This window comes from Anolis carolinensis, chromosome 3 (assembly GCF_035594765.1).
Source record: "Anolis carolinensis isolate JA03-04 chromosome 3, rAnoCar3.1.pri, whole genome shotgun sequence".
In the NCBI taxonomy this organism is placed as follows: Eukaryota; Metazoa; Chordata; class Lepidosauria; order Squamata; family Dactyloidae; genus Anolis; species Anolis carolinensis.
In genome coordinates this window covers 235,077,776-235,093,251 of record NC_085843.1, presented here as the reverse complement: position 1 = coordinate 235,093,251, position 15,476 = coordinate 235,077,776, and the positions used below count along the sequence as shown (strand labels likewise).

The window sequence follows — 15,476 nt, the reverse complement described above, 5'->3', positions numbered from 1 at the left end:
AATATATACCACTTGGAGGTAAGAGGAATCTCCACCACCAGAAGGAGCTTTGACTCACTTGAACAAAGTAGTAGAGGAGTCCCAGAGGTAACATGATAATGGCAAAATAAGGTGTGGCCAAGCAGATGATCAGGAGAGTGCTGATAATTCCCAAGAAGCAGTTCAACCAGGAACGAAATGACATAGGAATGGCCTCATCCACAGTAAAGATGTCCTGCAGGGAAGGAAGCAGAAGAAGATAGGAGAACTGACCAAGAATGTTGCAAGAACCAGACATAGATAGAGGTGCTGCTTTCAATTCTGCATCTTTCAAACTGAGATGAGGCTTGAACAAAATTGGAAGATATGTTTCAACATCTGAAAGGTCAAATGATTCATTCCACTGCTCCACATTATGACTGAAGTACTTTAAAACAAATTTTTAGACAGTATACTTTAGGTGATTCAATTTGAACATCTGGGATCTCATATTTTAGCATTTTGCTCATTATTTCCTTCTACACCAGGGATGGAAATTGTGCATCCATCCAGATGTTGTGGCACTCTTAACTCCCAGCAGTCCTAGCACATCAGTGGTGGTGAACAATACTGAGGAACCTTCCACAGAGCTGAATAAAATCCCACATTATCTGCTTTGAACTGGAATATATGGCAGTGTGGACTCAGATAACCCAGTTCAAAGCAGATATTGTGGGATTTTCTGCCTTGGTATTCTGGGTTATATGACTGTGTGGAAGGGTCCTGAGAGCTATGTTTCAATATTCAGAAGGTGACATAATTCCTACCCCTGTTGTACACTACAATTTTGCATCTGAGTCCCCACGGTGAGAAAAACGGGATAGAAATAAAGTAAATAAATAAAAATAATTAATTTTTGAGCAACTAAAGAAGGCAGAATATAAAACATTGTTCTGATTCATGTTTAGTTCTCTTTGCTAATCATTCTAAGAAATGTAACTTTTTGATTCTATGTATATTTATATCGTTATATAAGACAACCAGTGGTTTGAGTGTTGGTCTAGGGGTTTGGGAGCAAGATTAGAATCCCCACTCAGCCCTGGGTGACGCTGGGTAAGTCACACTATTTTAGCCGTAGAACAGTGGTTCTCAACCTGTGGGTCCCCATGTGTTTTGGCCTACAACTTCCAGAAATCTTATCCAGTTTACCAGCTGTTAGGATATCTGGGAGTCGAAGGCCAAAACATCTGGGAACCCATAGGTTGAGAACCACTGCTTTAGAGGAAAACAATGGAAATCCTCTTCTGAAGAAATCTTGCCACAAAAACCCTATCATAGGGTTGTGAAGGTACACAACAATCTTTGTATAATAAATATTATATATATATATATAAAGAATAATGAATAAAGGAATGATTGAAGGAAGATGCATGAGATGGAATGATGTGTGAGATTTGAGGGGGGGGGGGGACAAGAATATTAGTTGAGCAAGTGAGTCAGAAGCTGGAGCTGATAGTGACAGTTAGCGCCAAGACAGTGAGAGTCACCTGAGTTATTGAGATCATAGAGAAAAAGAGTAAAAAAGCACATGGTCAGTATCCCTGGGAGAAGGCCTTTGATGACATTTATTCTGATTCTGCAATGTTCTGCAAACAGATTATAACTGTTGCATGCCTCATTTCCAAATAGATTGTCTGTTGTTTATTGTCTGACACATTGACCAATTCCTCCCAATCACATCCCTGGCACAGTTCAAAGTTTCATGATTACACTTTGGGAACACTTTTTTTTAAATCCTCCACATCATTGGGCCTCAAAAAGGATGATCTCAGACCTTGGCAAATCTGTTGATGATGCGGCCAGTTGGTGTTGTGTCAAAGAAGCTCATGGGTACACGAAGGATGTTACTGAGCAAATGCTTGTGCAGGACCCGGGAAGCTCGGACAGCACCGTGGGCAGACAGCATACATGCAGCCAGCAGGAAAAGACCTGAAAGAAAAGGATGCCTTGGTGAGAGCTTGATACAAAGGAACATGCCAGCTGGAGAGGCTTTAGGCCAGTGGTTCTCAACCTGTGGGTCCGCAGATGTTTAGCTTTCAACTCCCAGAAATCCTAACAGCTGGTAAACTGGCTGGGATTTCTGAGAGTTGTAGGCCATAACACCTGGGGATCCATAGGTTGAGAACCACTGATTTAGGTCATTTCATACTCAAGGCCTTGGGGGAGTGGAAAGTAGATTCAAATCTATCGATAGACCTTTACATGATTTGCAGGAGATTTTCAGAGGTTTTTCAGAGGCTTACCTTGGCTGATGCCCAGTGCCCCATAGACACCAACACGCGTGTCACGTATAGCAGTTGTATATGTCATGTTTTGGTATTTTACAGCATCGTTTGTCCATTCACTGAGCCACAAGTTAGAGCCAATAGTGGCTGCAGCTTGAGCCACATAGGCTAAAAAGATCCATGTTGTGAGATTACAACCAACTGCACCCAAGTATCGTGTATACATGATGAATTTCACCTGCAAGGCAAAATATTGCTGTCAGCTGCACATGGCAAAGATGCCCCTCTAGACTTTTTACAACCCCACACATATATTATAGTTTTAAAAGGTGAATATATATGGAAATAAGGATGTCTAGTAAAGTAGACCATGACAAAAGGATGAAGCTACTCTTTGGAAGGCTGAACAGCAGAGAAATGGTAAAAGGGAAATTCAAGAAACACATGTTAAAACAGACATCGTAAAGCTCAAGTGTTACCATACATTTTCTTTAGGACTAATGAGCAACTTCAGCAGAGTTTGGGGCTCAATTTTCAGGGCACAGGAGACCACGAAAGGGCTGCCCATGAAGCACAATTTGCCCATCCTTGGATTAACAGAAAAAAGTGTTCTTCTCTACCTCTAGTAAAGAGGGTTTACTCTGGCCATCATCCACTTCTCTGACAAAGCCCTATATGCCAGGGCTGGAAAATACAAGGCTTTAAGATGTTATTATCCTGCACCTCCCATCAGTCTTAACCAATAGAGTCTATTGTGAGTGATGATGGTAGACGCAAGCCAACAGTATCTGAAGAGCGACTTATCCTCCATTCCCACTGTAATCGCCACTTCCAATTCTCTGCAATTCATGGTGGTATTGAACCCAATTGCGAGACAGAACATTTTTGACTGTTTCCTCTCACCTTGCCTGTTTCCACAGCTTCCTTGTCGATTAACTTTTGCCCCTTTATCTCTGCTACTGGCTCCTTCTCCTTCGGCTTTCCTTGAAGAGCTTTCTTGAGGGACATATTACTACTTGTACTGAGGCTAGAACAGGAGAGCAATGATAAAAATTAGAGATTTAAATCTATAATCTTTTGCCACCTATCTGATATTTTAACTTGCACGATCCTTTCTGTTAGCGTAATGAGAAATCCTTTGTCTCCACCTCAAATTCAGTTACCTTGTTTAGTATTAGCCAACATGGCTTTGCACGGCTAAGCAGAAGTGGCTGAGATCAACAAAGCCACATAGGTATCTAGCACAAAGCGTAGAAGCCAAAAGAAGGAGATTAGAATAATACTAGCTGTGCCCGGCCACGCGTTGCTGTGGTGAAGTGTGGTCGTATGGGAAATAAAGTATTGAGGAACTGGTGGTAGTTAAGGTGAAGGGTAAAGGTTTTCCCCTGACATTAAGTCCAGTCGTGTCTGACTCTAGGGGTTGGTGCTTATCTCCATTTCTAAGCCGAAGAGCCAGCGTTGTCCGTAGACACCTTCAAGGTCATGTGGCTGGCACAGAGCACCGTTACCTTCCAGCTGGAGCAGTACCTATTGATCTACTCACATTTGCATGTTTTTGAACTTCTGGGTTAGTAGAAGCTGGGGCTAACAGTGGGGGCTCACTCCGCTCCCCCAATTCGAACCTGCAACCTTTTGGTCCACAAGTTCAGCAGCTCAGCGCTTTAACACGCTGCGCCACCAGGGGATATTATTTCCTAAAGTTTGTTAATATACAATATTTCTGATTGTTCCTTTTTTTGTCTGTTGGAGGCAAGTATGAATGCTGCAATTAGCCAAAAAAATTAGCATGTAATGGCCTTTCAGCTTTAAAGCCTGGCTGCTTCCTCCCTGGGGAAATTTTTTGTTGGGAGGTGTTAGCTGGCCCTGATTGTTTCCTGTCTGAATTCTCTTGATTTCAGAGTGTTGTTCTTTGTGATATTTTATGTGCTTCTACTGTCTGTGTAGATGAAGAAATACCCATATGCAGTGCTTGAGCGCGCACACTCAAAAAAAAAAAAAAGGCTGTGGCCCTCAGAAAACAGAGGATTTGCCAGACTTTGGTGATGGGAATACTTTGTTGGGAGGTGTTAGCTGGCTCTGACTGTTTCCTGTCTGGAATTCCTGTTTTCAGTGTTGTTCTTTATTTAGTGTTCTGATTTTATAGATTGTATTGTTCTATTTTATTATACCACAGCAATTTTTATATATTCTGATTTTAGTGTTTTTGAATACTTGGAGCCAGATTGTGTTCATTTTCACGGTTTACAGCAACACAGTAATAATAATAATAATAATAATAATAATAATAATAATAATAATAATAACAATAATAATAATGATAGTAATAATAATGACTTTGGTAATACACACTGCTTCTCTCCCTTCTCAGCTCCCTTTCTGCAAGAATCCTTTCTTGGGAGGTGTTAGCTGGTCCTGATTGTTTCCTTTCTGGAATTCTCAATTTCCCTGCATTCAGAATGCTGCTCTTTATTTACTGTCCTGGTTTTAGAGATTATATTGTTCTGTATTATTATATCACAGTAATTATTACACATTACATTTATAATCTTATATTGTCTGCTTAGAACTGGATTATATGAGGCCCTTTCTACACAGCTGTTTAAAATCCACACTGAACTGGATTATATGGCAATGTGGACTCAAGATAATCCAATTCTAAGCAGATACTGTGGATTGGCATTCTGGGTAATATAGCAGTGTGGAAGGGCCTTGAGTCTACACTGCCATATAATCCAGTTCAAATCAGATAATCTGTATTTTATAGGCAGTGTGGATCAGGCCTAAGTGCCTAAAGGCAGCGGGGCGGGGGGGGGGGGGGGGGCAAAGGCAGCAGAGCCTACCTTTCTAACTGGCAGTTAAGGGGAGAAAGGATCTTTCTCATTCTCTGTAATTTGGACTATTTTTCTAGGGTTTTTTTTTAATGTAAAAACACAGACCGGATGATTATGTCTTTTGTTGCCAAATTTGATGTGATTTGCTCCAGTACTTTTGTTGTTTAAGTTAAGGGAAAACCGGTCAGAACATTTATATATATATAGATTAAGAGTATCAAGAACTTTACAGTATACCAAGTCACAGAAAGGGGCTTTGAGATCAAACCATGCTGGGCTTGGAAAACTTCTGTCTCTGGGCCCTTCCACATAGCCATATAACCCAAAATATGAAGACAGAAAATCCCACGATATCTGCTTTAAACTAGGTTATCTGCGTCCACACTGCCATATATTCCAGTTCAAAGCAGATAATGTGGGATTTTATTAAATTGTGTGGAAGGAGCCTCTGTTGACAGGGTCAATATGTGGAGACATGTTGGGGAAGGGCTGGTTACATTCTTAGCTACTTTAAAGAACTGATTGCAAGAGATGCCATAGAAAAGAATAAATACTTCATATAAATGCAAGCTACCCAGAAGGGGGTCTTGTTTCCCTGCCTAGTTTAAATCTGATCCTAGCTTACCTAGTCTCATGACCTGGCTGACAAGATTTACAAATATACCCAAAGAAAAAAAAAGCAGGTAAAGTAAAGAGAGATACAGAAAGGCTAAGGAGTGAAATGGACAGAAAGAACCGGGAAAAAATAGGGTAAAATAGCTGAAAGTTTAAGGAAGACATTAACCTGCGGCAGAATTTTTTTTGATGGACACTGGCCTCACTCTTCTGGGTCATGGTCACCACATCAGCTGGGACTTCTTCAGCTCCAGGTTCAGGATCCCCATCCAATTCCAGTTCTTCATTCATACCCACTAAAAATTGAAATGCATGGAAAGAATGTATGTCAGGATGGAGACAAGGGCAGGATGAGTGGATCTCTGGGACACTGTATTAGAGTGCACCTACTCCTGCTGAATCCCACAAATGTATTATTTATTTTATTCCTTTAGTCCACCAAATATTGGGACTAAGTTTAGATAGTACATTTGTCTCTTTGCTATCCAGAATAATGTTAAGAAACATGGAGATTTTAACTAATGTTTAACTGCACCACATTACTGCCTCCTCCCCAAAAAAGATCCATGCTAAAAGAACATTGACCCATAATTGCACAGAATGTCATGACAGTTACCTGTGGCTTCATCTTCAGGGTTGCCCTCCTGCTGGCTTCCATATGTGTTGAGCAGCTGAGCAAACTCTCCACCATTACTTAGCAAGGTGCTATAAGGCCCCTTTTCTGAGACCTTTCCATCTACCAGCATCACAATATCATCCACTTGGGCTAGGAAGCTTAGGCTGTGAGTCACCAGGATACGTGTCTGGAACAAAAACCAGCATAGTAACTTTAGGAGGCAATGTAAAGCTGGCATTCCTACACCATACTACATTTTGGATTTGTCATTTAATATTCAGAGCCTTTACAGAGCACTCTCTCCTCAGTGATCTTTTATAAAGGGCTCACTTTATTAGAATGACCAATTATTCTAAATGTTTCTATCATACACTTTGAAAACACACTCTCCTTCAGACATTAGAAGACAGATATTAAAACCAGTCCTCACCAGACCCTGTTTCCACACAGGAAACTTCAAATCCTGGCCTCAGTTCCACCCCTCATAGTCAGAAGGGGACGCCTTTACCTTTATCTGTGTTATGGTTGTTTCTAGGCATTGAATGTTTGCCTTTGTGTTGTTGTTGTTAATGATGATGATGATGATGATGATTATTATTATTATTTTCTAAAGTAAATATTTGGTGGCTGATTGGAGAACATGATCCAGTTATATCTCAACTAAACAATTGCTTTTCATGTCTAGACTGAAACCTCTGGGTTTGTCTTTAAAAGCCTGGGATCAGAATCACTTAAGCAAGATCTACTCCAGCGCGCATCCAGGTCTAAATTTCCTAAAGACACCACATCCTGCCTGATCTTGGAAACTAAGCAGGGCTACTTTTGGATAGTACTAGGTAGACTGCCAATGAATACCAGATGTTGTAAGCTATATTGCAGAACTGGCAATACCACTTCTGAGTTTTCCTTGCCTAAAAAATCCTGTGAAATGTGTGGGATCATCAACAAACAACTTGAAGGCACATTCACTACTATATGCACCTCCTTTCTTGTTTAAATCAACTCCAAACCTTTTTACACTTATGCTTTCTCATCACCTTCCAATTAATGGAAGAAGTTCATCAGACAAGGTCATCTGAACTTTAGCTCCTGAATACAAAATTCCTCTTATGAGGAGATTTCTAGTATATTCATTACTTATCTTGGGATATGCAGAGAACATCTGGCTTTATAAAAAGACATCTGAAGAACTGGTAAAATAAATGGTGACCCCTTACAGATGTCCTTTGTAAAAAAAAAAAAAACTCCTGGGCCTTCAGAACTCAAGAGATATGGGGTGCATCTATATTGTAAATTAATGCAGTTTGACACCATTTTTACTGCCATAACTCAGTGCTACAGAATCCTGAGAGTTGAAATTTTCAAGGTTTTTAGTCTTCTCCACCAAAGATTGCTGGTGCCTCATGCTACAAATCCCAGGATCCCATAGCATTGAATCATGGTAGTTAAAGTGGTGTCAAACTGCATAAATTCTACAGTGTAGGAGCAACCTAGGTCTTACAGGAAACAATTTCCCTTTTGGTTGCAATTCCACCCTTAAGAGAGTCTCTTAACCTTCCAGTTTGAATACTATCAATGGAATCATCTAGGTATTGTATACAAAGAAACAGAGTGAATATTATTGTTACAAATACATATTTTCAGTGCTGTAATATTGTTTCACTACTGTCAATATGTAATCTTGCAAAAACGTTCCCATGTAATTTCCTATCATAATTTTGTTGTAAGTAGCTCTTGTTTCTGCTAAGTCTTTGTATTGTGTTTTCAATTAATTTGCTATCCAAATGCAGGAGCCTAGTTGATCCTCCATGTCCGTGCAGATGTACCAACCTACAAAATTCTGGCAGTCCGGCCAGCCCATCAGGTTAAACAACATAGTTACTATTCTTATCTCCAACCCAAGGTTGGCAACAATCACCATCGGGCCTTTTGCTCTTCATCAGACAGCAAGTTGCACCCAAATTGAACCCTGTCTTGGCCTGGGCCAAATATTTGGTGTTTGTGGGTCTTAACTGTCTGTTGGCTTTTTGATTACTTTTCCCCCCTCACATGACATTCTTTGTTTGCCTAAACTTTAATCTCCTCTGAACTATCTTGGCTCTATTTGCTGTCATGGTTTAATTTTAGAATACTGTACACCAAAAAACAATATCACAAAACAATCGAAAATTCAAAAGGTGCAGAAAATTAGAGTGTTTTTTTCTTCAGAAAGTAAAACTTTCAGTTCTAAAGAGTTTTGATCACTAAAGTCAGGAGACAGATGAAACTGATAATTATTAAAAAAAAAAAAAACCAAGCTCTGAAGGGAGCCACTGTATCACAGGCATCAACAGCTCCTTTTGCAGCTGCCAACCAGTTTTCTAGTACCTGAACCAATGACGTTAGTTTCCTGCACTGGCTGGATTTTTGTATGCTCTTCTTTGGAATAAAAACAGTGGAATATCAGTTCTGGTAGTAATATTAAATAAACAATTTCCTTCCATCTGTCTTCCACAAAGCCAGGTCTATAAAAAAGCTAGGACTCACTTTATTCTGCAACAGTCCCTCGGGTCCCAGGACTTTGTCAAAGATGTGTCGCCCTACATGGGAATCCACAGCTGAGAGAGGATCATCCAATAAGTAAATGTCTGCATTATTGTATACAGCTCTGGCCAGGCTGACACGTTGCTTTTGGCCCCCACTCAGGTTAATGCCCTGTAGAAGAAAGGAAGCACACAAAGAACATTATCTGGGCCCACCACACTACTGGGGGTATCTTGCAAGGCACTCTTTTCAGACCAAAAACAATGCCCCATCAAGTACATGTCTGCTTTCCAAGTTTTTCTAGACCAGTGGTTCTCAACCTGTGGGTCCCCAGATGTTTTGGCCTTCAACTCCCAGAGATCCTAACAGCTGGTAAACTGGGATTTCTGGGAGATGTAGGCTAAAACACATGGGGACCAACAGGTAAAAAACCATTGTTCTAGACAAAAAGGGTGTATGCCAGATGTGCCATTACTGTGAAGCCCAGAAACATTCTCTCTAGCTAGTGACTGTAATCAACCCATTTTCTAAACTATAACTATACTTGTAAACAACTACATGCCAAGTTACCTCCTCCTCATCAAAATAGTTTATTGTAAAATTAAAACCAAGAAATTCCAAGGAAAAATTCAAACAAGGATGGACAACTTAGAAGCCAAAAATTCAAAATTGGAAACCAAACAAGAATTGTTAGAACAAAGAGAACTAGAATTTCAGTTAAGATTCAGAAAAATCCAGGAAGAAGCCAGAGAAAATTTAAGGCAGATAATAGCTAAACTAACAGCTGAGATACTACAAATAACAGAAGAAGAGGCAGACGAAAACATTGACAGAGCTTACAGAATAACGACTAATTACTCAAAAAGAAACAAAGTGGCTAGAGATGTCATTGTACAATTTGGAAGAAGAAGATACAGAGATGATATTTTGAAAAGAAACAACTCGACTCCGGTATCCTTCAAAGGAAAAAAAGTAGTCATCCTAAAGGAATTTCCTATGTCAACACTTATGAAGAGACGGAAATATATGTTCCTGACGGAAGAATTAAAGAAGCACCAAATTAGATTCAGATGGGAACGAACAGAAGGGGTAATGGTAACTTATAAGGATGAGAAGTATTGGCTGACAACTGAGGAAAAAGCAAAAGATTTTTACGAAAAATTGAAAAAAGAAATGGCTGAATCATCGGAACCCAAAGGATTAAAAGAAAAAAAGAGACCCAGGACAGAATCACTGGAAAAAGAAGACCCACGCATGGATATGGCAAAGACTAAGCTGGATGTTCTGAAAGAAGCTGATGATGAAGAAGGAAATTAGATGCTTCTCAAACAACGTGGACGGGCTTAACTCGCCCAACAAAAGGAAAAGGATTTTCAACTTCATAAGAAAGAATAATTATGATATAGTTGCCCTCCAGGAAACGCACATTGCACAAAAACATGTGGCCCACCTGGTGCAGAACAACATTGGAAAGGAATTCTATGCTTGTGCTCCAGAAAAGAAAAGAGGGGTAGTCATTTATGTGAACACAAGAATACCAGCGCAATTGGCTTTTAAAGACAGAGACGGAAGAATAATTGGAATCACAATTACAGTGGACAACCAAAAAATATTGATTTGTAATATTTATGCTCCCAACGGACCCAAGACCAAATTTGTTAATGAATTAAAAGAATTAATTTCAAATGAACAATTTGATGATTTGATGATAATGGGAGACTTCAACGGAGTAATGGACGCCAAAGTGGATAAGAAAAACGACTCTAAAAAATATAGGGACAAAAGCACTGGTAAACTCCCAGTCTTGTGTATGAATCTCTTCGAAGAATTCAACCTGCAAGATTCCTGGAGACTACATCACTGGACAGAAAAAGATTATACCTTTTTCTCAGATAAACACCAGAGTTGGTCCAGGATTGATATGGTTTTCACCACAAACAAATTGACGACAAAAATTGCAAGAATTAAAATTTTGCCAAGGACACATTCAGATCATTGCCCCATAGAAACAATATTATATTCGAACCCTAGACAGAGGAAGTGGCGTCTCAACGACAACCTATTAAAAGACGAAGAAGACATAAACAAGAATAGGAAAATTCTAAAAGAATACTTTGCAATGAATGAGACACCCCAAACCTCAATCCAGACGATATGGGATGCGGGCAAAGCAGTAATGAGAGGTCACCTCATTCAACAAAATGCAATCAAGAATAAAAAAAGAAATTTAGAAATGAAGAAAATTATGGATGAAATTAACAAGACTGAAGAGATACTGAAAAGGAACCCCAAAGATGGAAAAAGCAAAACTGAATTAGAAAAACTACAGAAAAAAAAGAACCTTTTTAGAAACAGAACAAATGGCAAAGGAATTAAAATATATCAAACAATACCATTTCGAAAACGCCAATAAACCAGGCAAATGGCTTGCAAGGAAGATTAAGAAGAAGCGACAAAACTATCATGTTACCAAACTAACTTCAGGAAATAAGACATATACAACCGACGAAGACATTAGTAAGAAGTTTAAAAAATTCTATAAGAAACTCTACTCCAGAGATCAGATTAAAAGAGAAGACATCCAACAATTTCTAAACTCACAAAGACTATCTAAAATACCAGACCGATCCAGAGAGGAGCTGAATAAAGAGATATCAGAACAGGAAATCAGAAATGTTATCAAAAAAGCAGACTCAACCAAAGCACCTGGCCCAGATGGCTTCACAGCAATTTACTATAAGGTATTTGAAGATGAGCTCACACCTCACTTAAAGAGATTGATGAATCAAGCCCTGACAGAACAGAAAATCCCTGACTCTTGGAAGAAAGCAAATATTACAATGATTCCCAAAGATAATTCGGACCTAACAGATGTAAGAAATTATAGACCAATTTCACTACTAAACATAGATTATAAATTATTTGCAAACATACTGGCAGACCGACTAAAAGGTTTTTTGAAAGATTGGATTAAGGAAGACCAGACAGGCTTTTTGCCCCAAAGACACCTAAAGGACAATGTCAGAATAATAATTGATTTTATAGAATATTACGAAAAGAACAATCAAAAAGAATGTGCCCTGATGGCCTTAGATGCCGAAAAGGCCTTCGACAATGTGAACTGGGACTTTCTACTGCTTATGATTAAGGAGTTGGACATGGGCCACTACTTCACAAATGCTATAATGTCGATATACGACCATCAAGAGGCCAACATAACAATAAACGGGACGGGATCAAGAAGTTTCAAGATAAATAAAGGAACAAGGCAGGGATGCCCCCTGTCCCCCCTACTTTTTATATTATGTTTAGAGACATTACTGAACAATATAAGAGAAGACAAAACCCTGACAGGAACAAAAATTAGAAAAGAAGTATATAAAGTCCGAGCCTTCGCAGACGACTTAATTTGCATTATAGAAAACCCCCTGGACAACATACTGAGATGGATGACAAAGATAGAAGAATATGGGAAGGTAGCAGGACTGAAGATAAATAAAAACAAGACCATGATTCTGACTAAGAACCTCTCCAAAAATGGACAAGACAAGATAAAGGAACTAACAGGAATACAGGTCACTAACAAGTTAAAGTATCTAGGGATAACTATTACACCAAAGAATGCCCAACTGTTGAAGAATAACTACGAAACCAAATGGAAAGAAATAAAAAAGGATATGGAAAATTGGAAACACTTAAATTTATCGCTAATGGGCAGAATAGCAACCATCAAAATGAACGTTCTCCCTAAAATGTTATTCCTTTTTCAAACAATTCCGATACTAAGAAGCACACAAATATTTAAGAATTGGAACAAAGACCTTGCCAAATTTACTTGGCAAGGCAAAAAACCAAGGATAAAATTCGCCAATCTAACAGATGACAAGAGAAGAGGTGGATTCGGCCTTCCAGATTTAAAATTATATTATGAAGCCTCCACAATGCTATGGATCAAAGACTGGTCCAATTTAAAAAAGACAAAGATTTTGACTCTAGAAGGCTTCGACCTCAGAGGGGGCTGGCATTCGTACCTATGGTACGACAGGAAAAAAATTGAAAAGAACTTTGGTAACCACTTCATAAGGTCTGCCCTCATCAAAACATGGGGAAAGTATAAAAACAGACTTTACCAGAAAACACCACTATGGCTCTCACCGCTGGAAGCGATACACAGAAGAGAGTCAGCTTGGGAAACGTGGCCAACCTATAAAGACGTCCTACAAAAAGCAAATGGCAACTATAGTCTAAAAAACCAAGAAGAAATAAACAAAACATTCAAGAATGTATCTTGGTTCCAATACAGACAACTCGCAGAATACTTCAATAAAGATAAAAAAATAGGTTTTATGGAAAAAGAAACTGTATGGGACAAGATAATTCAACTTGAGAAGAAAGAAATAGCAAGAATATATAAGGTATTACTGGAATGGTCAACAGAAACCGAAATGGTAAAAGATTGTATGATCAAATGGGCATCAAACATAGGCCACCCAATAAAAATGGAAGACTGGGAAAGAAATTGGAATAAGAGACTGAAATATACTTATGCATATGATTTAAGAGAGAACTGGTACAAAATGATGTACCGATGGTACATCACACCACAAAAACTGGCCAGATGCTATAAAAACCTACAAGACAAATGTTGGAAATGTCAAACTCAGGAGGGGACTTTCTTCCATATGTGGTGGACATGTAAAAATGCAAAAGAATTTTGGACAAAAATTCATGGAAAAATTCAAGAAATAATAGGATTGAAATTTCAAATGAAACCAGAATACTTTCTTCTAGGAATGCCAGATTTTGAAATGGACATAAGTAAAGACATATTATTCAATTACTTGGTGACAGCTGCCAGAATAATATACGCAAGAAATTGGAAATTGAAAGAAGTTCCCTGGATGGATGATTGGAAATTGAAAATATTAGACATTAGGAATATGGACAAACTAACACAATGCCTTAAAAGAAATCAAAGCATACCAAAAAAATCAGCAGATTGGACCCTATTAAAAGAATACTTAAAATAAGAGAAAAAAGGAAAGTTGAATCCCAAATATTATATATATATATGGATATATATATATATTGAAAGAAAAAAATCAATCTTAGTAGTAGGGAGGTAATTTCACATTAAAGAAAGGAAAGACATATTCCTTTAAAAACATATGGAGCTTAACTCTAAACTTCTATGGAAGAGATCGGAAGTCGACAAAAGTGTGTGTATGTATGTATATATTTTTTTCTTTCTCTCTTTTATCTTTTATTTTTCCTACTTTTCTTTATCATTATGTTCCCCCACTTTCACTGTATTGGAAACATTCGTGGGTGCAACTACCTATTTAATTTTTGTATATGTTTCTCCTTGTTTTTAAACCAATAAAAATATCATTAAAAATAGTTTATTGTACGAGCCCAAGGCCATGACAAAAAGCAATGCATGCACACAATAGTACCCTCGGAGAAATAGATTCCAAAGATACTGAGCAGAAGCCATAATCGTGCTCCCGCAAGGAGTTAAAACAATGCCAGTTAACAGTAATTAAATATATATATATATATATATATATATATATATATATATATTGCGAAAGAGTTCACATATAGATGCATATTGTGAGTCCATTTAATCCTTTGAGTCTCCTCGGCAGTTGATGGCAATTTTATCTAATTCTATCTTTCTGATCTTTTTTGCAGATAGAGCAAACAGGGCTACTTTGTGAGTTACATAGTTGTTTGTGTCACTCAGCAGAAAATACACCGTTTCTGCTAAGCAATTCCCTTTACCATGAGTCAGCAGGGGTTCCAGGTGTCTTTCTCTTGGGGCACTATACAATGGACAAACTAACATGTAATGCACAATGTCTTCTACCTCTTCAATGTCTTCTAGCTCTTTGTGATGACGGGCCCCATGGTGACCGAGCCTGACCTCCAGGAGCTGCAGGGCTTCCTGCAGAAGAAGGTCCGGGACCAGCAGCTCTCCTACACGGGGGGCGTCTACCGCCTGCCCAAGAGCGGCACCTGAGTAAGAACCCCCTTTGGAGACCCTCTTTGTGGGAGAGAAAGGGTCAGTGGCGTGCCAACGGTGCATTCGTGCAGCCCAGTGGGCTTAGCAGCTCTAGGGACCCCCTCAGGTATGGGAGGCAATTGAGCATGGGAAAGACTGGGGTGTCAACATTTGGGACTTATTGCACAAAGCATTTGCTTCTTTTCTTGTCGCCAAGTTACCTAGAAAATATTAAGGGAAAATAATGCAAACTGGCAAAGAGCTGGACGATTTCTTTCAGGGTAATATAGCTGTTTGTTGACAGAGAATGGTGGCTAGTAACTCTTACTTAAGACTATTGCCTCTACATAGCTGATCTGTTACTGGTAGCCCAGGCCCTCTCATAGCAATCAGGTGTCAGGTGATTGCCTCAGGCAGCATATATTAGGAGGTCACAGGAAGATAAGGTAGAAAAATGTGTGTCTTGAAATCAGTTGACCTATTGCCTTCAGTTGTTTTTTCCCATCATCAGTTTTGAAAAAAGATTACCGTAATCAAAATATGTTTTCTACTTTGACATGCAGAGAGCACTATTCACCTAAAGCACTATCAACATTGTCTCATGCACCCTTAATTCTTCTGTTTCTTCTTTCAAGAATTTC

The 15,476-nt window shown here is 38.9% G+C and overlaps 1 protein-coding gene across 1 annotated transcript in view; it reads right to left on the bottom strand.

The window, feature by feature from the left end:
* abcc2 (ATP binding cassette subfamily C member 2) overlaps window positions 1-15,476 on the bottom strand; it is a 48,083-nt gene that overhangs the window by 7,895 nt on the left and 24,712 nt on the right. Inside the window, exons 18-24 of the mRNA XM_062976375.1 lie at window positions 8,832-8,999; window positions 6,306-6,492; window positions 5,859-5,985; window positions 3,147-3,270; window positions 2,262-2,481; window positions 1,793-1,947; window positions 59-214 (exon numbers count right to left, since the gene is read on the bottom strand). Coding sequence (XP_062832445.1) covers window positions 59-214; window positions 1,793-1,947; window positions 2,262-2,481; window positions 3,147-3,270; window positions 5,859-5,985; window positions 6,306-6,492; window positions 8,832-8,999 — 1,137 coding nt within the window. The remainder of the gene's footprint in view (window positions 1-58; window positions 215-1,792; window positions 1,948-2,261; window positions 2,482-3,146; window positions 3,271-5,858; window positions 5,986-6,305; window positions 6,493-8,831; window positions 9,000-15,476) is intronic.